We start from the raw sequence: 26,512 nt of genomic DNA, 5'->3' as shown, positions 1-26,512 counted from the left end.
CACTTGGCATCCCCCTGGCAGCAGAGGCAGAGGCCACATCGGTTGGTGTGAGAGTGGGACAAAGTAAAATGGCTTGCAACTGGGAGATTGGTATGGCTTGGCAAAGTGTTCACTTAATCTGTGCTTGGTCTCATCGACGTAATCGAGAGATTAAAACTTTATTCCTGCAAATGCTACGAACTGAAGTTCGTTACTTCAGTCTTGTTTCTAGAATGTGGTATTGACCCATAACTTCTGACTCAGCCACAAGATCATAGATTCAAGGTTAACACAGATTGAGAACACTCAGCATAAAATAAAAACACACTTCTGGAGGAACTCAGTGGATTTAGCAAGTCCTGATGCAGGGTTTTGACCCTGAGATGTCATCAATTCCTTCTCTCCCTACAGATGCTGCTCAAAATGCAAAGTTCCATCAAAAGTTTGTTTTTGTGCCAGATTCCTGTATCTGCAGTTTCAACATGAAGAATGTCTAACCTACGTAGAACAAAGAGTATAATGCAAGTTAGGAAATTGTGATCCAGTTGTAGAATAGTCCAGACAGGCTTCAACTTATGCTGCAGAGTTTTGACATCAAACCGATTGAAATGATATCTGTTAATTTGGTACACATCTAAAAATACCCCGCAAATTTCAACAAGAATATAGTTTAAGCAAAAAGTTAGATTTCTTCAATGAGACAGAAAAGCATGAATATGACAAAGGACAGGGAGAAAGGATGTGCTTTCTTATCCTTTTCTGCAGGAGTGCCACGTTATACGTCATTGAAATTTGTATTGCACCTTCAACAGATTGCAAGAGCAATGAAATTTTATATAACCTATTTTAAGCTTAAGAAAGATATCATAAATGGCAGACAGTGCTGTAAAAAAATCAAATTATCATTTTATTAAATATTATACATAATGAGCAGTTACAAGAGTAGAAATCCCTTTACAATAATCAAAAATTCTGCAATGTCAACAATGCATTAGAGTGGATGTACTCATGGCCCAGAAGGAAAGAAAAGGGCAAGAAAGCAATATATTTGTAGTTCCTTGTTATAGTTGGCCATAATTAGGCTGCACTTGCAGATTCTTCTTCCAGGATAAGGCTTTAATGAGTGATGACTTGCAGTCTTTGTATAAAGAAAAAAAGAAATTCATGAATTTAAAATCAGCAAAGAAAAAGATTGCTGGTTGCATGACTGGCTCCATGCACTTTTCATAAACATTCTTAATATTGCGTATAGATATATACGCACACACATTCTGGCAGACACCACATGAGAATTTAAATTAATGGATCAGAAATGACAAAGTTTACAAAAGGAAGTTCAATTTTAAAATTTTACCTTTCAGTTGGAATCCATCTTAAAAGTCACAGATTACATTACGAGTTTCAAGTTACAGGCAAGTTGAAAGAACATTTCCAAAGCCATAAATTGTATGCAACACCAAATTTGAAAACATATGGTTTAATATTACCCTAAAGTACATTTCAAAGGCAATGGAAATACTTCCAAGATCAATTATTAGCTAAACCACTTTGCACACAATACCACGAACAAATTGAGATATGTGGCATGATATCCCCATGCTTGGTTAATAAGTAATGTAGCTAAAACATTCAAACTTCAAATACTGCAGAGAGATTCAAGTCCACTTAAACAAGTAGTTAATCAGAAAACACCAGAACAATGCTGATTGTAGTCCCAGTTTATGCGCACAAATTCTGAAAGTGGCACTTATATCATATCATATATATACAGCCGGAAACAGGCCTTTTCGGCCCTCCAAGTCCGTGCCGCCCAGTGATCCCCGCACATTAACATTATCCTACACCCACTAGGGACAAAAAAAAATTTTTTTAACATTTACCCAGCCAATTAACCTACATACCTGAATCCTGATCTCCAATTGTTCTGGCACGGTTTCTACCACAGATCTATATCATGCATTTTGTAATCTGATCGAATAAGTGAACCACCAAAATGTTGCTGTCCTATATATTAACTCATTGGCTCTCTCCAGTATGTAAACTAATCACTGTTTACAGCATTCCCTTTTTGATGCTTCTTGACAAATAAGCATCTACAGGCATGTGAGTGAGGTAAAAAAAGAGGAAAAGAGCCGAGCTCTTGCGCGAGGCGTTCAGCGGGGATCAAAAAATCTGAATATTTTTGGAAATTTACGCACAAAATTACCCGTTTCAAGCCTCTTTTAGTGCATTTCAAAGTAAAAATGGACATTACAAAATAATGTGAATATGTCAGTGTATATCAATAACATTTTAATTATTTTAATTAATTTAGTTATATAATTTTGCACTTAAATTTAATATTTACTCATTACAGTTCCACCATTGATTTTCTGGCACTTGGTTCCAGAGCTTTGCTGGTTTATCCAGCCGGCCAAGGAAGTTGGCTATGGGGATAGATGTGCTGGCTGGGGGGGTGGGGGGGAAGGGGGACAGGAGAGAGTGGGGGTGGGGAGGGAGGGGAAAGTGGGGGGAGGGAGGGGAAAGTGGGGGTGGGGGTCAGGAGAGGGGGGAATAGGGCTCACTCAGTGACGACACCCTCTCCCCTTCCCTGTCCCCCCTCTACCAGGAATGGGCCCAACGGGTCCACTTGGTCTAGTAGATTACTAAAACTCTCGGTTTGTTTTTGTGTGTGTGTGTGTGTGTGTGTATGTGGGGGTAGGGAGAGGGAGGGGTGAAGGGGATGGGGTCGGGGAAACGGGTGAAGGGGACGGGGTCAAGGGGAGAAGGGGGTGCTACACCAATGCAAGAGAGATTTGGACCCAACTTGGTCTAGTCTAGTTTAAACTAAAAACAGAGCCATAATTCAACTTTGGAACCTTGCCAGTGTTCGATGGTTGAGCCCCAATTCAGACTTCCAAATGGAGATGGTCTGTCAATACTGTGACATCCTCACGTCTGATGTGTATAGATCAGTTAATCCAGGCCCAATCCTCCATTTTGGCAGTTACTCATTTCCACCATCAAGCTAATGGTGACTTTATTGTCAACCAAAAAAAAACACAAGTCTTTTGGACGAAATTCCGTTACCCACAGTCCAACAATAAGAGTAATAAAAATAAGCAATGACACACACAATCACAAACCAACACAAAACAAAAAAAAAAGAAACATCCATCACAGTGAGTCTCCTCCAGTCACCTCCTCACTGTGATGGAAGGCCAGAATGTCTTTCCTCTTCCGGTCAGCCTGTTGAACTTGCCACGTTGGGCAGTCGGGGCTCCCGACATTGAAGCCCCCGGCGGGCGGAGAAAATCCCGCGGCCTGCTCCAGTTGACATGTCCGCAGCGGGCCGACCCAAGCCCTGCGATTCGGGGCGGGCGAAGACGCAGCCGCTGCTGGAGCTCCCGATGTCGGCCCCCACCCTGAGAGCTTCCGATATCCACGTGGCCCACGGCCGAAGCCTCCGCAGGCGAGTCGCAGCCGCTCTCGCAGTGCCATCACAGCCTCCGAAGGCATCCAGCTCTGTAGGTGGCGAGTACAGTCCAGTCCGCGGGCTCTGCGAACCAGAGCCCAGGTGGTCCCAGCTGGAGGCTGCCAGCTCCAGGTGTTTGGCCGATGGTAGGCCGCAGCGGGAATGGAGACACCACCCAGAAAAAAAGGTTGCGTCTCCGTTCAGAAGAGATAATTTTACAGACTCCCCCCCCCCCCCAGTACATCACCATAAAAAAACACTACATCACACCTAGACACTACAATTAAGACAAAAACAACAAAAAACACAAAAGACAAACGGACTGCAGGTGAGCCGCAGCTAGCGCAGCCACTGAGGGTTATTGAGGGTTCAGTGTTGAGGTGGATAAAAAATTGGTTGGCGGACAGGAAGCAAAGAGTAGGAATAAACGGGTCCTTTTCGGAATGGCAGGCAGTGACTAGTGGGGTACCGCAAGGCTGTGCTGGGACCCCAGTAATTTACAGTGTATATTAATGATTTGGACAAGGGAATTGAATGCAACATCTCTAGGTTTGCGGATGACACGAAGCTGGGTGGCAGTGTTAGCTGCGAGGAGGATGCTAGGAGGCTGCAGAGTGACTTGGATAGATTAGGCGAGTGGGCAAATGCATGGCAGATGCAATATAATGTGGATAAATGTGAGGTTATCCACTTTGGCGGCAAGAACAGGAAAGCAGAGTATTACCTGAATGGTGACCGATTGGGAGAAGGGGAGATGCAACGTGACCTGGGTGTCATGGTGCACCAGTCATTGAAAGCAAGCATGCAGGTGCAGCAGGCAGTGAAGAAAGTGAATGGTATGTTGGCATTCATAGCAAGAGGATTTGAGTTTAGGAGCAGGGAGGTTCTGCTGCAGTTGTACAGGGCCTTGGTGAGACCGCACCTGGAGTATTGTGTGCAGTTTTGGTCTCCTAACCTGAGGAAAGACGTTCTTGCCTTAGAGGGAGTACAGAGAAGGTTCACCAGATTGATCCCTGGGATGGTGGGACTTACATACGAGGAAAGACTAGGCTTGTACTCGCTGGAATTTAGAAGACTGAGGGGGGATCTTATAGAAACATATAAAATTCTTAAGGGGTTGGAGAGGCTAGATGCGGGAAGATTGTTCCCGATGTTGGGGGAGTCCAGAACCAGGGGTCACAGCTTAAGGATAACGGGGAAGTCTTTTAGGACCGAGATGAGAAAACATTTCTTCACACAGAGAGTGGTGAGTCTGTGGAATTCTCTGCCACATAAGGTAGTTGAGGCCAGTTCATTGGCTATATTTAAGAGGGAGTTAGATGTGGCCCTTTTTGCTAAAGGGATCAGGGGGTATGGAGAGAAGGCAGGTACAGGCTACTGAGCTGAATGATCAGCCATGATCATATTGAATGGCGGTGCAGACTCGAAGGGCCGAATGGCCTACTCCTGCACCTATTTTCTATGTTTCTATGTTTCTAAGTACCTGGACCATTGGATACAAGAGCAGTGCAAGAAACAGTGCACTTCATTGTCATTGAGCAAAGACAACATGTAACACAAAACTAAATCAAATTAGTATTATGCAGCTTTCGACTGCTGGAAATCTTGCCAGTCATCTCATTTTAAATATTCAGTATTTTCAAGGGGGATAATAGATTTCTGGTTTAGCCAAAGGTTTATGGCAAATTCTTCAGCATATTCCAATCTTGGCAAAATATATTGTTGTATTTGAACAAGCCAGATTTCCCATTGAATATAATACTATCTTGTCAAAGTAGCTTCAGCTTACATCTGGGTTTATCCAAAATTCAATGCAGGCAGTATCTTTTTTTTTACAAATGTTGCACAATGCCTGCATTGTGCCAACATTTGATGGATCTAAATTTTAGTCTTGAAGCACATTTTTACAGCACAATGCATTATTTTCATGAAATACTCCCAAATCCCTGTTCCAATTCCAAATAATTAAATTACATGGATCCAAATAGAGAATGTGGAGTGACAACTGGTCACATGAAATCTCAAAATATCAAAACAGTACATACCAGAAATAACACATTGACAATTTATCTATGCCTGCACATCAACGAGTTCTGGTGGCATTGGTGCTTTAGGATGCTTGTTCTCAAAGTGCTGTTTAAATGTTTTGGGATCTGGCATCTGACTCTAATAGACAAAGTAGAATTAAATAATCGTTAAACACAGCTAGAAAGCTAGATCAACATGTAACAGTCATAACTGAGACTTCAGGAATGTTATTTTCAGTTTAACACAGCTGATCTTTTCACTAATATTTATTTTTCTTTCCAAAAGTTATAATTGAGGTCTGGTCAGTATTCTAAGAAAATAACTGCAGATGCTGGTACAAATCGATTTATTCACAAAATGCTGGAGTAACTCAGCAGGTCAGGCAGCATCTCGGGAGAGAAGGAATGGGTGACGTTTCGGGTCGAGACCCTTCTTCAGACTGATGTCGGGGGTGGGACAAAGGAAGGATATAGGTGGAGACAGGAAGATAGAGGGAGATCTGGGAAGGGGGAGGGGAAGGGAGGGACAGAGGAGCTATCTGAAGTTGGAGAAGTCGACGTTCATACCACCGGGCTGCAAACTGCCCAGGCGAAATATGAGGTGCTGCTCCTCCAATTTCCGGCGGGCCTCACTATGGCACTGGAGGAGGCCCATGACAGAGAGGTCAGACTGGGAATGGGAGGGGGAGTTAAAGTGCTGGGCCACCGGGAGATCAGTTGCGTTAATGCGGACCGAGCGCAGGCGTTCAGCGAAGCGATCGCCGAGCCTGCGCTTGGTTTCGCCGATATAAATAAGTTGACATCTAGAGCAGCAGATGCAATAGATGAGGTTGGAGGAGATGCAGGTGAACCTCTGTCTCACCTGGAAAGACTGTTTGGGTCCTTTGATGGAGTTGAGGGGGGAGGTAAAGGGACAGGTGTTGCATCTCGTGCGGTTGCAAGGGAAAGTGCCCTGGGTTGGGGTGGTTTGGGTAGGAAGGAACGAGTGGACCAGGGAGTTGCGGAGGGAACGGTCTCTGCGGAACGCAGAGAGGGGAGGGGATGGGAAGATATGGCCAGTGTTGGGGTCCCGTTGTAGGTGACGGAAATGTTGGTGGATGATATGTTGGATCCGCTGGCTGGTGGGGTGGAAGGTGAGAACGAGGGGGATCCTGTCCTTGTTGCGAGTGGGGGGAGGGGGAGCAAGAGCGGAGCTGCGAGATGTAGAAGAGACCCTAGTGAGAGCCTCATCTATAATGGAGGAGGGGAAGCCCCGTTTTCTGAAGAACGAGGACATCTCGGAAGCCCTAGTCAGTATTCTTCTCTTGATCAGTTAGGAGCAATATCAAACTAAGAATTACTCCTCCAGTTCAGAAAAACCTAAGTACGTTAATACTTTTCCATAGAAATTTATGCTCCAACATAAATTGATGCAATAACAAGAAATCACTTCAGTGAAGCATATTTAAGGCCCAGAATCCTTCATTATCAATCTTGCTACCATCAAGTACTGCTTGATTAGGTAGTTTTGGTTTTCCCATGAGCCGCACTATCACTGGTTAGGAGTTTGGTTAATTTAGGTTTCCATACTGAAGACATTAAGATTGTCCGATTTGTTATAAATTTGTTATATGGTCTCTTTTACTTAGAGTATAAAGAATATAGCACAACTAACCAGCTCTTCCATCTTCAAAAGAAAATCTACTTCCTGCCAAATGTTGTTGCCATTTGTACTGAATTCAAAGTAGCAGTTTCATTTATTTAGAGTTAGAATTTTAATCACATCAAAAGTTTAAAAAACAGATTTATATACAGTAAACCCTCGCAATAACAGCCCTCTTTATAATGGATTTTGGTTTGTAGCAGACCGAATTAGACGAAGGAATTAAATGTAACAACTCCCCACTTTTTAAGAGAGGGAGAGAAAACAGGGAATTATAGACCAGTTAGAATTTCAGTTAGCCTTACATTAGTAGTGGGGAAGATGCTTGAGTCGATTATTAAATATATAATAGCAGCACATTTCAGTCAGAGTTGTGAGTTATGAATCTGTGGAATTCTCTGCCTCAGAAGGCAGTGGAGGCCAATTCTCTGAATGCATTCAAGAGAGAGCTAGATAGAGCTCTTAAAGATAGCGGAGTCAGGGGGTATGGGGAGAAGGCAGGAACGGGGTACTGATTGAGAATGATCAGCCATGATCACATTAAATGGCGGTGCTGGCTCGAAGGGCAGAATGGCCTCCTCCTGCACCTATTGTCTATTGTTTATTGTGACAAGATCAGTCAAAGTCAGCATGGATTTATGAAGGGGAAATCATTCTTGACTAATCTACTGGACGTTTTTGAGGATGTAACAAGGAGATTGGATAAGGGAGAGCCAGTGGATGTGGTGTATCTGGACCTTTAAAAAGCCTTTGGCAAGGTCCCACACAAGAGATTAGTGTGCAAAATTAGAGCACATGGTATTGGGGGTAGGGTATTGACATGGATAGAGAACTGTTGGCAGACAGGAAGCAAAGAGTAGGAATTAACCGATCCTTTTCAGAATGGCAGGCAGTGACAAGTGAGGTGCCGCAAGGCTCAGTGCTGGGACCCCAGTTATTTACCATATATATTAACGATTTAGACAAAGTAATTACATGTAACATCTTCAAGTTTGCGGATGACACAAAGCTGGGTGGCAGTGTGGGCTGCGAGGAGGATGCTATGAGGCTGCAGGGTGACTTGGATAGGTTGGGTGAGTGTGCAGATACATGGTAAATGCAGTATAATGTGGATAAATGTGAGGTTATCCACTTTGGTGGCAAGAACAAAGCGGCAGATTATTATCTGAATGGTGTGTGATTAGGAAAAGGGGAGGTACAATGAGACCTGGGTGTCATTGCACATCGTAGACACAAAAAGCTGGAGTAACTCAGTGGGACAGGCAGCATCCCTGGAGAAAAGGAATGGGTGCCGTTTCAGGTAAAGACCCTTCTTCAGACTGGTTAGGGATAAGGGAAACGAGAGATATAGACGGTGATGTGGACAAATAAAGAACAATGAATGAAAGATTTGCAAAAAAGTAACAATGATAAAGGAAATAGGCTATTGTAATCTGTTTGTGGGGTGAAAATCAGAAGGTAGTGTTTCATGGGTGGGGGAGGGATAGAGAGAGGGGGGGGAATGCCGGGGTTACCTGAAGCGAAAAAAAATCAATATTTATACCACCGGGCTGGAAGCTGCCCAAGCGAAATATGAGATGATGTTCCTCCAATTTGCGTTTAGCCTCACTCTGAAAATGGACGAGATTGAGGAAAGTGGGCAGTTGTACAGGATGCAGCAGGCAGTGAAGAAAGCAAATGGCATGTTGGCCATCATAGCAAGAGGATTTGGTCTTCGAGTCCTACTGCAGTTGTACAGGGCCCTGTTGAGACCACACCTGTTGTGTGCCGTTTCGGTCTCCTATTTTGTGGAAGGACATTCTTGCTATGGAGGGTGTGAAGTGCAAGTTCACCAGGTTCACCAGGGTGGAGCTGGTGTGCCAGGGCACCCAGAGGGGGGCGGGGGACACAGGATCGAACCCGGGCCCCTGGCTCCATCAGTAACCCACACAACCCGCAGAAGCCAACCAGTCCACAAATGAATGTGCATGTGTCCATAACACGGGAAGAAACCTGAGCATCTGGAGGAAACCTACGTTGCCACAGGAAGCACCAGAGATCAGGATTGAACTCAAGTCTCTGGCACTATAAGGTAGTAACTCTACCAGGGCACCACTATCACATCCCAAGACATTGTGTATTTTGTGTGCCTCACTGTTTATTGTGTAGTGTATGTTTATTGGCTGTTTTTCCAATTGTACTGTACATATTAACCCCCTTATTCGGTTATAGCAGACAAGTGGTAATAATGGGCACTATCTCTCCCTGTGCGGTCTGTTTTAGCGAGGTTTTACTGTACAGTGAACAATTTCCACCAGCTATATAAAGGACAGTCAATGGTGAAGGGAATCAAAATGTGTTAAGATAAATTTATATATAAAAAGAGTTTGGGATTTATTTGAGCCCAAGCAGAGAATTTAAAAAAATTGGTATAATTACATAATTTATTAAAACCCAGGCCATGTAAAGCCATCAGTTTATAACTAAACAAGTGAAAGAAACCTAACTTACAAAACAGATTTGTGCATGGGCTTAATTGTATAGATTCTAGTCCATAAGGCATATTTGCCATTTTTTCCATTAATAAAGATTACCGTTGTCACACTTCATTAGGTCCTAAATTAGGAGGAAGAGCTGTTCAGAAGAATGCTTGGTCCCCAGCTCCCCTTACCCTACAGACAGAACATGTGTAGACAAGAGCTGCTTTTGCAGCAGTCTTCTGATCATGTCCCGATTTTTTTTTCTGTTCAGCCTGCTTCTTTGCATTCCGCTGCTGGGACTGCAACTTCTGATGTCCACGGGCCATACCTAAGTAGACAAAATAATCAAAGCTGTAGTATTAGTTAGTTACAGGTAGATAGTTCCAATAGCACAGGTATATCACATCCCCCAAGCCATGTCCAGGTAACCAATCATAAAATAAAAACACTTTTCTACCTTAATCATGGAAGCTTATGATAAAAGGCACTCATTCAGTGTCATCCCTATATCCCCCACCCCACCTCGAGGCATGGTGACTAAAACTATATGTAAAATGCTATGGTTACAACTTCAGCATCAGCTGCACTTACATATGCATGAACTACTTCCAGTCCTGCTATCCTCAGCATCTGTAGAAATATATCTCAGGATCCTTCATTTCTCCACCTTTTGCTAGTTATGATTTTGTGCAATTCTTGCCTTATCTGCCACCTTTAATTACAACCCCCTCAATTGCCTTTTCTATTTAAATTCAAATCATTCATTTGGACGTTAAAAAGTCAGAATTTCAAGACCTGTTGAACCCCATTCCACACAGCCTCAAATCACTGGATGTGAGAGAAGTAATTCAGCACCCCAGACCATCTAGTCAGTACGTTTATGATGGTCAATGAATTAATTTCAACAGCTTGTTCTAAACGGCAATAAACTGCAACAAAATTGTGCATTATTTAATACAAACATAGGTTTGAAAGCAAATAGAACAATTTGCTTGAGAAACTCAGCAAGTGGGTAGAAGCTGAGGTTTTGACATATCTCGAACATTCCTTTCCGCTTACCGATGTTGGTCAACTCACAAAGCTCCTCCATTAGACTGTTTGTTGCTCCCAATTCCAGCATCTGCAGTCTTTTGTATCTTTGTTTGAAAAAAGAGGCAGGCAATGGAGACACCACATGCAGCTTTACAGGATTTTGGTTAGGCCGCATTTTAAGTATTGCATGCAGTTTTGGTCGTCTTAATACGAGAAGGATGTGGAGGCTTTGGAATGGAGGTTTACCAGAATGATGCCTGGATTAGGGAGTATTGGCTGCAAGGAAAAATTGGACAAACTTGATTTTTTTCCCTCTGGAATGCCAGAGATTGAGGGAGGACCTGATAGAAGTATATCAAATTTGAGAGGCATAGACTGTCAGAACATTTTGCCCACATGATGGAAATATCAAATACTAGAGGGCATATCTTAAAGGTGAGGGGCAAAGTTTAAAGGAGATACACAGGGCAAAGACGCAGAGGGTGGCGAGTGCCTGTGAAGAGAGTATGACGTCAGTAAACTTGGAGAAATGAACCACAGTATAAAGGTCAGAAGAAACGAAGAATGATCTGTCAATTTTTGAGGCTGGTAAGATGGAAAGCTATCTTCTCTTCTTAGGCAGCCCCTTACAATCAGGTATTATTTGCTTTAATCCAGTTTTGAGGTGGCAGATGAAGAAAATGTGAAAAACACAATCTCTTGCACAGATGGAGAGGTGGTGCTCAACAGGGTGGTCTGGATGTTTGCGATCTGGTGTGCTCTTGTTTGTCATCAATGCACAAATTCTAATTCTCCATACCAAACCAAATGCTTCTTAATTTTGAGTGGTCAGAACCAGCAATTTCCCAGAATCAGTGAGGATGTTGCATTTCAAGGTGGTTTCGAGTACATTTTATCCACATGGTTGCCATTCAAAGCTCCATTACAGGACAAGATTATTAATTTTCCAAGTCTGGTGCTGGGCACGATGTCTCACCAAAATGTGTCCCACTTCAAAGAAAATCTCCTGCAGGAAAGGATCTAATCAGAATGAATGGGAATCTGTTCAATCAGAATCAAGGTCACTTAAACCTCAGTAGTTTAGTTACAGTATGCAGACAACACTGCACCATGTTACCCTTGTCAGAAGTTCACAGCAAAATCCTATAAAATGTGAACCATATTTCTTATTCCAGGAGCTATTTCTCAAAGGCAGGGAATGATAAAATTGAGGATAACGGTATTTGAAGATGAAGACATCATAACTGCCTAAAATTTACCGTCTATTGTGCAATGTCCGATGCAATCCTAAATGTTTGAGTCTTGGATTACATACACCAGACACCTTAAAGCACTGGAAAGACTGCCAGCACTGTCACTTGAAAATCCACCTGGAAGAATATGTAAATCAATAACATCTTCAACATAGAGACCCAAGTTGCACTTAATCAGCAATGTTGAGCAGGCCAGGTCATTTGTCTTATTATTGTCACCTGTACTGAGATACAGTGAAAAGCCTTTTTTGGCTTGCTATCCATTTAAATCAGATAATACTATATATGAATACAATCAAGCCATACATGTACAACAGGCAAAACAAAGTGAAAATTACCAGAATGCAGAATATTGTTTTCATCATTGAAGCATTACAGTTTCAGAGAAAACGTTCAATGTCTGCAATGGGGTAGGTTGGAAGATTGGGACGACACCCCAATTTATAGGAGAGCCATTCATAAATCTGATAACAGTAGGAAATAAGCTGTTCCTGAATCTGGTGCTATGTGCTTTCAAGCTTTTGTATCATCTGCCCAATGGGGAGAAGGGATAATTGGGGCAAAAATGTCCTTGATTATGTTTGCTGCTTTCCTGAGGCAATGTGAATTGCAGATGGAGTCAATGGTGGGGAGTCTGGTCTGTGTAATGGACTGGGCTACAATGGTCAGCAATTTATTGCGATATTGGACAGAGCTGTTTCCAAGCTGTTCTGGAACCTGATAGTATGCTTTCTACAGTCCATCTGTAGAAGTTTGCAAGAGTCATTGGAGACATGCCAAATCTCCTTAGTCTCCTCAAGAAGTAGAGGTGAAGCATCTGCTGATGAGAAAAAAATGACATTGAAAGAACTGGTATGAAAGCCCAACCAGATCTGACAGCATCACAGAAACTGGGGAAAATGTAATTCATGCAGAATGTGACAATTTGCAGTTGCGATTATTGTGAAGATCTGTGGAGTAGTATACTGAATGATTTTCATTGGGCAATCGGCTTAATGGATATATTTTTTAACTTGATTTAAGAATCAGGTAGACCATTTCAACACTAAAACCTGACGATGAAAATTGATGGTATAGTTGATAACATTTTCCAGTTTGTCAAAATTCTGGAAACTGAACCAATACAATCATTGTTATAGCACAAAAAGGGGTAAGGAAGGCCCGAGTAGAACAAGTTCGAAAAAGTGTTGTATATATTTTTACAAAAGATTTGCACATCTTGCCGTCGACAATAGCAGCACTTGGCTTTTTTTTTTTTAAAAGGAAGCAAGGGAGTCAAATGTTGTTCAGTACAAGAACACTTTTAAGCAGGTGGTGGGTGGAGCAAGGAAGGGGCAAGGATTGGAAATCCATGGGAAATTTGACAGTTATAGACAATAGGTGCAGGAGTAGGCCATTCGAGCCAGCACCACCATTCAATATGATCATGGCTGATCATTCTCAATCAGTACCCCGTTCCTGCCTTCTCCCCATACCCCCTGAGAGCCTTAAGAGCTCTATCTAGCAGTATAAGAAAATAACTGCAGATGCTGGTACAAATCAATTTATTCACAAAATGCTGGAGTAACTCAGCAGGTCAGGCAGCATCTCGGGAGACCCATTCCTTCTCTCCCGAGATGCTGCCTGACCTGCTGAGTTACTCCAGCATTTTGTGAATAAATCGAGCTCTATCTAGCTCTCTCTTGAATGCATTCAGAGAGCTGGCCTCCACTGCCTTCTGAGGCATGGAATTCCACAGATTTACAACTCTCTGACTGAAAAAGTTTTTCCTCATTTCCATTCTAAATGGCCTACCCCTTATTCTTAAACTGTGGCCCCTGGTTCTGGACTCCCCCAACATTGGGAACATGTTTCCTGCCTCTAACGTGTCCAACCCCTTAATAATCTTATATGTTTCGATAAGATCCCCTCTCATCCTTCTAAACTCCAGTGTATACAAGCCTAGTCGCTCCAGTTTAAAAGTCTTAAGCTTTTCAAATATAGGTGGAGTTCAGGGAAGGGTTTACCAGGATAATGGAGACTAGAGACTGCAGATGTTGGAATCTTGAGCAAAAATTTACAAACTGCTGGAAGAACTCAGCAGGTTAGGCAGCTGACAGGACTCGAAGGCCTGGACTATAGGGAGAGGTTGAGCAGGCAAGGACTTTATTCCTTGGAGTACAGGAGAATCAGTGGGTGATTTATAAAGGTTTATAAGATCACGAGAGGAATAGATATGGTAAATGCGCAGTCTTTTACCCAGAGTAGAGGAATCAAGAACCGGAGGACATAGGTTTAAGACAAGGGTGGAAAGATTTAATAAGAACTTGAGGGGCAACTCCCCCACTCCCCCACCCCCCCCACCCCCCCCCCCCACCCCCCCACACACAGAAAGGGTGGTATGTACATGCAAGAGGAGCAAGTATATGCAAGTGTATGCCAGAGGAGCAAGCCCTAAAAAAAATCCAAATAAAATCATCTCATTATATGGCAACTAACATTGGAAGAAATTATTTTTGGAAATATAATTGCAGAAAGGAGCATCTCATAGCAACACACAAATTTTAAAGATTTAGTAATTGGACATATGGCCTTGCTTCAAGTCAATTTTGTTCGCATTTAAAAATAACAAGTGGGGTCGAGCTTGCTGCGAGAACCCAGCAGTTCTGCATTGATCTGCTGCACCAGGAAATTTGGAATCAATATAATGGCTTTAATTGTTTAAGCATTTTCAGTAATTAAACTGAATAATTTCTAAATGCATTAAAAGTCAGTTAAGACAGAAACAAAATATTGCAGATAGCAGAATCATTATCAAAAAATGGAGGAACTCAGCAGGTCAAGCAGCATCTGTGAAGGGAAATGGACAAACAGCATTTCGGTTGGGACCTTTGATGGTTGCCTCTAAGGTCCATTTAAAATCTTTTTCCATTTCATCTTAAACCAATGCACATTAGATTTTGATTCCCCTACCCTGGAGACAGCTGTTCACCTTATCCATGTCTCATGATTATAAATACCTCTTATAATAGGTCACATTCAGCCTCCTACAGTCCAGGGAAAAATATCCAGTCTATCAGTCTCTCTTATGAACTATAATCTACATATGTGCCACTTTTGAAGTTTATACATCTTGAGACTAGATCATATAATGCTGCATTCCTGTGTTATGTTCCAAAACGCCTAAGGACTCTTGGAGACCTGTACAGATCATTCTTGAAATGCATCATCTTATATAGAATCGCATGGCCTCCAGACCTGATAACATCCTCAAACTTTTATGCACCATTTAATTTACATGACTGAAACCAATGGGTTATTAAGCAAGAGTTCCCATGTCAGGTTGAGAAATGCTGGGTTAGATGTTGAAGCAGATTGGTATGCAGTGCAAAAACTTGGACTAGATTATGTCACTGAGCTTTAGATAGCAGCAATACAATAAAGAAAATAACATTTGCCTTAAACTCTACTTTTATAGGTAAAGCAAGCTCTTCTTTCCAGGTTCAAAAGGAAAATAAATGTCTGTGGAAATTTATTCCCCAATACTGTCATGCCGGTTTTCAGAAAAGGTTTCTGTAAATTCAATCAATTAGTTTAGATTTAGAGATACAGCGCAGAAACAGGCCCTTCGGCCCACCGGGTCCGCGCCGCCCAGCGATCCCTGCACATTAACACTATCCTACAGCCACTAGGGACAATTTTTACATTTGCCCAGCCAATTAACCTACAAACCTGTACGTCTTTGGGAGGAAACCGAAGATCTCGGAGAAAACTCACGCAGGTCACGGGGAGAACATACAAACTCCGTACAGACAGCACCTGTAGTCAGGATCGAACCTGAGTCTCCGGCGCTGCATTCGCTGTAAGGCAGCAACTCTACCACTGCGCCACCGTGCCGCAGTTGAGGAGACAGTCTTCTTTCGGTCTCCATGACGCAAAAATTAGTGGGTAGTCACTTTACTTACCACTGCCATATACAACCACTTTAATAAAACACATATCTGAAGCAGATATTGGTGTAGAATAGAGCCACCTGCTACCACATTCACATGTGTAAGAAAGAACTGCAGATGCTGGTTTAAATTGAAGATAGAAATGCTGGAGTAACTCAGCAGGATAGGCAGGATCTCTGGAGAGAAGGAATGGGTGATGTTTCAGATCAAGACTTCTTCAGACTGATCAGACCACATTCACATGTTGGTCAATTCTGTTTGTCTAATTGAGAACCATAATTGACTATCTTAATTTCTTCTCACTTCAACAGCTAAAAAGTGGATTAAATGAAATATATTAATTGCTTTACAATATCATAAACTATATTCTACAGTGGCCACTTTTGAAATTCATACATCTTGAGAGTAGATTATATGTTGTATTTCCAAGCCTAGTTCCAATGCATGATCCACCGGGTGGCGCCAGCAATGGCTGCCTCGCCAACAGTCTCTGTCCCTTCCTTCGTTGTTTTTTTAGTATGTGTTAAATGTATGTTTTTAGTGCTCTTTAGCTTGTTTTATGTGGGGGTGGGGGAAACGTTTAATCGTCCCAACGCAGGGAGTTTCGATCATCCCGACGCGAGGACTTGGTTCAGACAGTAGCGGCGACTGCGGATGGTTCAACAGCCCCGACCGCAGGTGAACAAAGAGGAAGATGATGGAGCTTTATTACCTTCCATCACAGTGAGGAATGTGGAATCCATTTGGGTGGATGTTTATGTTAAATTTTATTTTATGTGGCTGTGTCTTGTTGCTTTTCACTTAGTATGGGTGTATGGTAACTCAAATTTCACTGTACCTTAAATGGTACATGTGACAATAAATTGATCTTGAAATCTAAAAAGTCCTTTGAAACCTTTGAAAACCCACAAGGCCTCATGGAGACCTATACAGATTTCTTGAGATGTATTATGCAGAGGTTGCAGGATCAATTTATTCCAAAGAGGCGGAAAGACTCTAAGGGGAGTAAGAGACACCTGTGGCTGACAAGGGAAGTCAGGGACAGCATAAAAATTAAGGAGTGGAAGTATAACATAGCAAAGAAGAGTGGGAAGACAGAGGATTGGGACTCTTTTAAAGAGCAACAAAGGTTAACTAAAAAGGCAATACGGGGAGAAAAGATGAGGTACGAGGGTAAACTAGCCAATAATATAAAGGAGGATAGCAAAAGTTTTTTTAGGTACGTGAAGAGAAAAAAAATAGTCAAGGCAAATGTGGGTCCCTTGAAGACAGAAACAGGGGAATTTATTATGGGGAACAAAGAAATGGCAGACGAGTTAAACCGTTACTTTGGATCTGTCTTCACTGAGGAAGATACACACAATCTCCCAAATGTTCTAGGGGCCGGAGAACCTAGGGTGATGGAGGAACTGAAGGAAATCCACATTAGGCAGGAAATGGTTTTGGGTAGACTGATGGGACTGAAGGCTGATAAATCCCCAGGGCCTGATGGTCTGCATCCCAGGGTACTTAAGGAGGTGGCTCTAGAAATAGTGGAAGCATTGGAGATCATTTTTCAATGTTCTATAGATTCAGGATCAGTTCCTGTGGATTGGAGGATGGCAAATGTTATCCCACTTTTTAAGAAAGGAGGGAGAGAGAAAACGGGTAATTATAGACCAGTTAGTTTGACATCAGTGGTGGGGAAGATGCTGGAGTCAATTATAAAAGACGAAATTGCTGAGCATTTGGATAGCAGTAACGGGATCATTCCGAGTCAGCATGGATTTACGAAGGGGAAATCATGCTTGACAAATCTACTGGAATTTTTTGAGGATGTAACTAGGAAAATTGACAGGGGAGAGTCAGTGGATGTGGTGTACCTCGACTTTCAGAAAGCCTTCGACAAGGTCCCACATAGGAGATTAGTGGGCAAAATTAGGGCACATGGTATTGGGGGTAGGGTACTGACATGGATAGAAAATTGGTTGACAGACAGAAAGCAAAGAGTGGGGATAAATGGGTCCCTTTCGGAATGGGAGGCAGTGACCAGTGGGGTACCGCAAGGTTCGGTGCTGGGACCCCAGCTATTTACGATATACATTAATGACTTAGACGAAGGGATTAAAAGTACCATTAGCAAATTTGCAGATGATACTAAGCTGGGGGGTAGTGTGAATTGTGAGGAAGATGCAATAAGGCTGCAGGGTGACTTGGACAGGTTGTGTGAGTGGGCGGATACATGGCAGATGCAGTTTAATGTAGATAAGTGTGAGGTTATTCACTTTGGAAGTAAGAATAGAAAGGCAGATTATTATCTGAATGGTGTCAAGTTAGGAGGAGGGGGAGTTCAACGAGATCTGGGTGTCCTAGTGCATCAGTCAATGAAAGGAAGCATGCAGGTACAGCAGGCAGTGAAGAAAGCCAATGGAATGTTGGCCTTCGTAACAAGAGGAGTTGAGTATAGGAGCAAAGAGGTCCTTCTACAGTTGTACCGGGCCCTGGTGAGACCGCACCTGGAGTACTGTGTGCAGTTTTGGTCTCCAAATTTGAGGAAGGATATTCTTGCTATGCAGGGCGTGCAGCGTAGGTTCACTAGGTTAATTCCCGGAATGGCGGGACTGTCGTATGTTGAAAGGCTGGAGCGATTGGGCTTGTATACACTGGAATTTAGAAGGATGAGGGGGGATCTTATTGAAACATATAAGATAATTAGGGGATTGGACACATTAGAGGCAGGAAACATGTTCCCAATGTTGGGGGAGTCCAGAACAAGGGGCCACAGTTTAAGAGTAAGGGGTAGGCCATTTAGAACGGAGATGAGGAAGAACTTTTTCAGTCAGAGAGTGGTGAAGGTGTGGAATTCTCTGCCTCAGAAGGCAGTGGAGGCCAGTTCGTTGGATGCTTTCAAGAGAGAGCTGGATAGAGCTCTTAAGGATAGCGGAGTGAGGGGGTATGGGGAGAAGGCAGGAACGGGGTACTGATTGAGAGTGATCAGCCATGATCGCGAAGGGCTGAATGGCCTACTCCTGCACCTATTGTCTATTAACCTATATAAAATAGTATAGCCTAAGTTTTTGGTCAATGTTAATGGCTAACTCAAAGGCAATTTTGAGTGAATCCTTTAACACAAGCCATTTTTTGAAAATTAAGTTAAGAGTCAATAACGTGGTTCTGCAAACACTTGGTAGCAAGAACCGACTTACGATTACAACTTCATTTCCCTCAAGAATGTTGGTAAACCAGATGAGAGTATCTTCTTGTAATAACAAGGAACTGGAGCTGTTGGTTTACACCAAAGATGGCCTTAAATGCGGAGTAACTCAGCGGGTCCTGGAGCATCCCTGGAGAACATGGAGTCTGAAGAAGTTAACATGAAGCTCGGACTCGGAACGTATCCTACCCATGTTCTCATGAGTGCTGTCTGATCTGCTGAGTTACTCCAGCATTTTGTCTACCTTTGGAGTATTTTCGTCTTTACTATCACAGCAGGCGCCACTTTACATACACAACATTAGATACATTTCAGTTCACTCTATCACTGCACTCGATGAGCACAACCTGGGCGCCGTCCTGCAAGAGAAACTCAACACCAGAAATATGCCGATCTTTCATTTCGCGATTTCTAGATCGACGAATCGCGTTGCTTTGATAGAACTTAGTCTTACATACTAAACGAATACACATCCTTTGCAAGAGGCCTATGTAGGGCAAGTTCTAAAATTATACAAGATTCACACAAGTAAAATCATCTTAGAATCTCATCACATCACATGGCGGCAGCAGTCAAAAACTTCCCCCACAGAGTGTACGCTTTATTACTCACATTAAATCGGCCTAATTGTGGGCGGGAACACTCAGCCGACAGTCACCAGCCTCGGCGAAAACCCCACACTCCGAATCTATGATTTACCCTTTTCTGTCGCTCCTTTTGAAAAGGGTATTTTCTCACTCTAACCCTACGGCATTTTGCTGAATATTACGCAAAAAAGGACTCTTTCTCTTTCCCCAACCCCCATTTATTTTTGAAGCGTCGACTCACCAGATAAGAGATGCGGCCGAGCTGACAAACACGGTGAAGCCGACGGGACTCGCGGCGACTGGAAGGAAACCGAGAGTCACCGGTTGCACGAGACAAATGTCAAACCACGCCCCCGCCGCACGTGACCAACTGGCATCACTTCCATATAAGGAGCGCTCGCGGGTCCGTCCCCTTCAAACGCGCCAATCGCGTGGTCAGCACGTTGCTGGAGGACACGTGGGGACAGGAGGGATAGTTGTGGACAAGAACAGGGCCACAGGTTGAAGTTTTGCATTGGGGCAAAGCCAACACCGATGAAATTAGACGGGAACGATAAAGCTGACTGGAATAGGATGTTTGTGGGCAAAGGGATGTCTGGAAAGTGGGATGCTTTTAAAAGAAAGATGGTGAGAGTTCAAGACATGCGTATTCCTGTTGGAGTGAAGGTCAAGACAGGCGGGTGTAAAGAGCCCTGGATGATGAGAGAAATTGAGGCTCGGGTCAGGAAAAAAAGGAGGCATGGGCCAGGTATAGGTAGCAGGGATTAAATGTACGGGGTACTGATTGAGAATGATCAGCCATGATCACATTGAATGGCTGTGCTGGCTCGAAGGGCCGAATGGCCTCCTCCTGCACCTATTGTCTATTGTATCCCTGGAGGACTTTAGGGGACAAGAGGAGCATACTTAATAACGAAATCAGGAGGACAAAAAGGGGGTAGGAGATTTCTCTGGCAGATAATACTAAGGAGAATCCAAAGAGATTTTATAAGTACATGAAGGGAAGAAAGCAGCCAGCCTCACCAAAGACCCACAGCATCCTGGCCACGCTCTCATTTCATTCTAGCCATTGGGAAGAAGGTATAGGAGCCTGACAACAGTAACGTTCAGGAGCAGCATCTTTCCAACAAACATCAGGCTATTAAACACTACAACCTCCAAATAAGCTCTGAGCTACGAAGACTTGACGGCATTGTTTTTGTCTTTGCTCTATCATTGTTTTTTTTAAAAATAAACTGACTTTTTAATTGTTTATTATGGTGTTTACAGAGTACTTTGTTTATATATCTTGTGCTACTGCAAGTAAGAATTTCATTGTTCTGTTTTGGGACATATGACTATAAGACACAATTCCTAATTAGAGGCCCCACAGAAGCCAATGCTGCCATATACTGTATGTATAAAGCTGCAGCAAATGAGCAAGGTGTTCAATTAATATTTCTCCTCTCTGTTTACCATGGAGAAAACATGAATGTTAGGGAAATTGGGACAGATAATGGAGATGACTTGAGGACAGTCTGTCTTGCTACTGGACGATCTAGGGCGCATGAAGTAGATAGATCTCCTGGGCCTGATATGTTACATCCAAGGATGTTGTGGGAAGCTAGGAAAAAAATTGCAGGAACCCTGGGTGTGATATATGAATCGCCGTCAGATACCAGTGGGGTGCCGGACATAGCTAATGTGCCTCTATTTAAAAAGGGCTGCAAGGAAAAGTCTAGGAACTGTAGACCAGTGAGCCTTACAATTGTGGTAGGTAAGGTACTGGAGTGGATTTTTGAGGGATAAGATAAAGATGCATTTGGATAGATAGGGTTTGATTAGGGAGAGTCACCATAGTTGTACATGGAAGATCGTGTCTTAAGAATTTTATTGAGTTTTTTGAAAAGGTAGATGCCCATGTGGACCTCAGCAAGGCCTATGATAAGGTAAGCTACTCTGAAAGGTTAGATTGCTTGGGATCCAGGGAGAGGTAGCAAACTGGATATATAATTGGCTTCATGGAAGGAAGCAGAGGGTGGTGGTGGAAGGGTGATTCTTGGTCTTGAGGCTTGTGCTTCTGTGGTTTTTATGAACAATTTGGATGAGAATGTACAAGGCATAATTAGAAAATTTGCAGATGACACTAAAGTAAGTGGTATCATAGATAGTGAACAGGGCTATCAAAAAATTCGGCAGGCTTTTAATCAGCTGGGCAAGTGGACTGAGGAATGGCTAACAGAGTTTAATGCAGATAAGTGCGAGGTGTTGGATTTTGGGAAGTCAAACCAGGGCAGGACATTTACAGTGAACAGAGGATCCTGTGGAGTGTTATAGAGCAAAGGGATCTATGCGTACAGGTAGACACAAAATGCCGGAATAACTCAACGGGACAGGCAGCACCTCTGGAGAGAAGGAATGGGTACCATTTCGGGTCAAGACCCTTTTTCAGACTGATGTCAGGGGAGTGGGCGGGACAGAGATAGAATGTAGTCGGAGATATTAAGACCAGTGGGAGAACTTGGAAGGGGGAGGGGATGGAGAGAGAGGGACAGCAAGGGCTATTAGAAGTTAGAGAAGTCAATGTTCATACTGCTGGGGTGTAAGCTACCCAAGCGAAATATGAGATGCTGTTCCTCCAATTTGTGCTGGGCCTCACTCTGACAATGGAGGAGGCCCAGGACAGAAAGATCAGATTGGGAATGGGAGAGGAATTTAAAGTGCTGAGCAACTGGGAGATCAGGCAGGAATGCAGATACATAGTTCCCAGAAAGTGGCATCAAGGTAGATAATTATTCACAAAATGCTGGAGTAACTCAGCAGGTCAGACAGCATCTTGGGAGAGAAGGAATGGGTGACGTTTCGGGTCGAGACCCTTCTTCAGATTGAAGAAGGGTCTCGACCCGAAACGTCACCCATTCCTTCTCTCCCGAGATGCTGCCTGACCTGCTGAGTTACTCCAGCATTTTGTGAATAAATACCTTCGATTTGTACCAGCATCTGCAGTTATCTTGTATCAAGGTAGATAAGGTGGTCAAGAAAGTTTTTGGTACAGTGGCCTTCATCAGTCAGGGTGGTCCCATAGCAGTAGCGTCCACGTCGTGGGGCTGGAAGTGTCCTGAGCTAATTCTGCTACCACCATCATCTATTGTACAAGTGATGGCTCCCATTGATTGTTGCCGGAAGCTTGTGCCCTTTTCAGGATGGACGGTGACAGGGATGTAACATTTGAAACATGGATGATGGACACGAAAGAAGAAGATCAGTCAGGATATGCAGGAAGAGGGGGTTCTACTGGAGGTATATAAAATCATGAGGGGAATAGATAGGGTGAATGCACAGAGTATTTTACCCAGGGGAGGGATCAAAAACAAGAGGACATGTATTTAATGTCAGAAGGGAAAGATTTAACAGGAAGCTGAGGGGCAACATTTTCTTACAGAGGGCTGTGTGTATATGAAATGAGCTGCCAGAGGAGGTAGTTGAGGCAAATACTATAACAGCATTTAAAAGACTCTTGGGCAAGTACATGGATAAGTATGGAGGGATATGGGCCAAACAGGACTAGCAAATAGGACTAGTTTAAATGTGACATGTTGATCGGCGTAGATGAGTTGGGCCGAAGGGCCTGTTTCCGTGTGTATGATTCTATGACTCTAACTACAAGATGTTTGCTCCTGGAATCCACCAAATATTTCAGGGTAGATTTACTTAAAGCCTATGGGGTATGGTAAAGCAAAAAACAGATTTTAAGTTACAGATTACAGATTTTATTCATGATTACATTTTTATTTGAAACTAATAAAAACTTCAATGGATTCTCGCCATATGATGTCACTTAAGGTAGTGCCAACATTACCGTTTCCCAAAATTAGGATTATAATAATAATTTATGGTTCTGCGACTACTACAAGGTAACACCTATCTTGCAAGAGGGAACCTTAGTTAACATTTCAAGTTAAATCCATCTGAAATATTAACTCTATTTCTCTCTCACGACCTGAATATTCCAAAATGTTCATAGAATCATGGAATGGTTAAAGCACAGAAGGTGACTGACCATTCAGCTTAGTGTGCCTGGGCCAGCTTTTGGCCAGAGCAACAGAGTAGCATCATTCGGCCATTTCTTCATTGTCTCGCAAACTTTGTATCACTATTTATTTATCTGCCTCTACAACACCTGCAGGCAGTGGATTCCAGATTTCAACCACATGAAAATGTTTTTCATCATGTCACTCTTACTTCTCTCCACTTTTATTTTACACCTCTGGCCACTAATCTCTAGTCCTCATCCATCCCTTCTCCACAATGGAATTGAACAACCTATCACTATTCAGTCTGAACAGATCCCTCATAATTTTATATACTTATCAAATTTCCTCTCTGTCCAAGAAAGTAGTTCCATCTTCTACATTCTTGTTTCTGATCTCAGCCGCCATTCTCATAAATCTTTTGACTCTCTTGAATGCCCTCATTTACTACCTGTAATGTAGTGACCAGAACAGAACACTACTCCAGTTGAGGCCAGACCAATATTTACGAAGGTCAGTTGATCTTTATGCCTCTTTTAATAAAGCCCAAAGTTCTGCATATCCTATTAACTATTTTTTCAACCTACCCTGCCACTTTCAATTTATTTGTGCACCTATACCTCAGGTTTCAATGCCCCTGCACCCCATTTGGAACAGTGTCCTTTTTATAGATTCTTATTTTATCTAAACAAGTACATCACGGCACGTTTCTCTGCGTTAAACTTAATCTGCCATGCGCCCGCCCATTCATCAGCCTGTTTATATCATGCTACAGTCTATCAATATCTTCTTTGTAGTTAACAAGTTTTATGATATCTTCAAAGTCAGAAATTGTGGCTTGGATTTCTGTAGATGGGGTATTACAATAAAATACCTATCACCATCACCATTGTCTGTTACCTAAGCAAATTTGTATCTGTCATATCAATGGTCATTTCATGCCAAGTGATTCAGCTTTGCTGTTGGATCATTGAATTCTCAATGATTTGCTGAGTCCAGTGATAGCATTTTAAAACTTTTTATTCAGGCACAGTGGTTTCATGGTATCAATGTGAAGCATTCTAAGACAGACTAAAAGATCTGAGGATAATAGCTAAAAGACTGGAGAATAGAGCTGAAAACAGGCTTCTTTATTTATAGAAGATTATGCAATCAATCTTTCTGGTGCATCTTACTGATTCAAAACCAGTCACCGTGTCGTGTCTGAAGAAGTGTCTTGACCCGAAACATCACCCATTCCTTCTCTCCAGAGATGCCTGTCTCGCTGAGTTAGTCCAGCTTTTTGTGTCCAGCATGCTCTTCCTTATTGGTCCTGATTCCAGGGGGACGGTTGGCATTACCTCATTATCTTTGTCCTAAGAAGGGTTGTTGTTCACAGTTCTGTCTCGGTTTTTAACACTTACAACCTTGAATTCGCAAGCTGTTCTTTGTCTCGGCACTCCACTTCAGATTGTTCTTTTCAAGGAGTCAGTAATTTCTAACAAATTCACTCCAGCAATTCTCTACAAACCCCATCAATTGTCTGCAAAACCCTACATTTGCATTTTATGTGATATTTCACCAAAGCCTCTGGAAGTCATTATACACCAGACTGCTGAGATTAATTTAATCAACTCTATCTGCCACCACATCCAAACATTCTTCTTCTTCTTCTTCTTCTTCTTCTTCTTCTTCTTCTTCTTCTTCTTCTTCTTCTTCTTCTTCTTCTTCTTCTTCTTCTTCTTCTTCTTCTTCTTCTTCTTCTTCTTCTTCTTCTTCTTCTTCTTCTTCTTCTTCTTCTTCTTCTTCTTCTTCTTCTTCTTCTTCTTCTTCTTCTTCTTCTTCTTCTTCTTCTTCTTCTTCTTCTTCTTCTTCTTCTTCTTCTTCTTCTCCTCCTCCTCCTCCTCCTCCTCCTCCTCCTCCTCCTCCTCCTCCTCCTCCTCCTCCTCCTCCTCCTCCTCCTCCTCCTCCTCCTCCTCCTCCTCCTCCTCCTCCTCCTCCTCCTCCTCCTCCTCCTCCTCCTCCTCCTCCTCCTCCTCCTCCTCCTCCTCCCTCCTCCCTCCTCCCTCCTCCCTCCTCCCTCCTCCCTCCTCCCTCCTCCCTCCTCCCTCCTCCCTCCTCCCTCCTCCCTCCTCCCTCCTCCCTCCTCCCTCCTCCCTCCTCCCTCCTCCCTCCTCCCTCCTCCCTCCTCCCTCCTCTCCCTCCTCCCCCTTCTTCTTCTTCTTTCTAATTTCTCCCTCCTCCCTCCTCCCTCCTCCCTCCTCCCTCCTCTCAGGCATAGAAGATCAAATGTGGGTCCATGGGACGAATATAGACAATGGTCAGAATGGACATGGTGGGCTGAAATACCTGTTTCTGTGCTATGTGACACCCTGAAGGATTACATTGGGATAATTAAAGTTTCCCATTGTAACTGCCCTATTGTTTTTGCACTCTGCATATTTGCACCTCTATCCCTTCCACTCATCTTTTAAGATTTCTAGTACCTCGTGTCTTTTTACTTTTGTATTAATATGCTTACTGCTGCTATTTGCCAGAGCACTGCATTTGGCAGTTGGTTCCCCATTCTTACCAATTTTAAATAATTCATTTTTCCAGAAATCAGTGTTTATTTTCATTTTTATTTGGATCTATTTTACATTTCATCTGCTGGTTTTGAATTCCCTAAAAAATTAACAAAATGTTTTTTGTCTCAGTGAAAAGTTATGAACTCCTACTTCTAAATTAATATATATAATTTATTTGAAATTGTTACACAAAGGGCTGTTTATGCAGTAGCAAGCAGGAATATTTACTTTAATCAATATTCTCATGATGTACTGGATCTCAATTATTTTCCACCTGTAATGTAGCACAGAAGTTTTAGTTTGAAACTTTTAGATGGTAAGCCTTCCGTAACTGATTAGATCATAACTACTGTGGTGTTTGACTTGGCATGTGGCTAAAGATGGGTTGATAGTTGTCT

General features: G+C 42.8%; 1 protein-coding gene across 1 annotated transcript; it reads right to left on the bottom strand.

Annotated features, from left to right (window-relative positions):
• Positions 1–873: 873 nt before the first annotated feature.
• Positions 874–19,929, bottom strand: znf706 (zinc finger protein 706). Its single transcript, XM_078397766.1, has 4 exons — positions 19,800–19,929; positions 9,753–9,889; positions 5,479–5,599; positions 874–1,117 (listed from the first exon to the last, which is right to left on the bottom strand). Exons 2-3 carry the CDS (start codon positions 9,885–9,887, stop codon positions 5,504–5,506), a joined length of 231 nt encoding a protein of 76 aa, XP_078253892.1. The 5' UTR covers positions 9,888–9,889; positions 19,800–19,929; the 3' UTR covers positions 874–1,117; positions 5,479–5,503.
• Between the last annotated feature and the right edge of the window lie 6,583 nt (positions 19,930–26,512).

The sequence above is a fragment of the Rhinoraja longicauda genome, chromosome 4 (genome assembly GCF_053455715.1).
Source record: "Rhinoraja longicauda isolate Sanriku21f chromosome 4, sRhiLon1.1, whole genome shotgun sequence".
NCBI classification, from domain to species: domain Eukaryota; kingdom Metazoa; phylum Chordata; class Chondrichthyes; order Rajiformes; family Arhynchobatidae; genus Rhinoraja; species Rhinoraja longicauda.
This window is presented reverse-complemented; position numbering and strand designations above follow the sequence as displayed.

Excerpts from the sequence above, each read along its gene's own strand:
- znf706 (XM_078397766.1), bottom strand. The coding sequence starts at position 9,887 with ATGGCCCGTGGACATCAGAAGTTGCAGTCCCAGCAGCGGAATGCAAAG. Across the intron at positions 5,600-9,752 it reads ACACATGTTCTGTCTGTAGG|AGTCAGATGCCAGATCCCAA; the intron begins GTAAGGGGAGCT and ends TTTGTCTATTAG.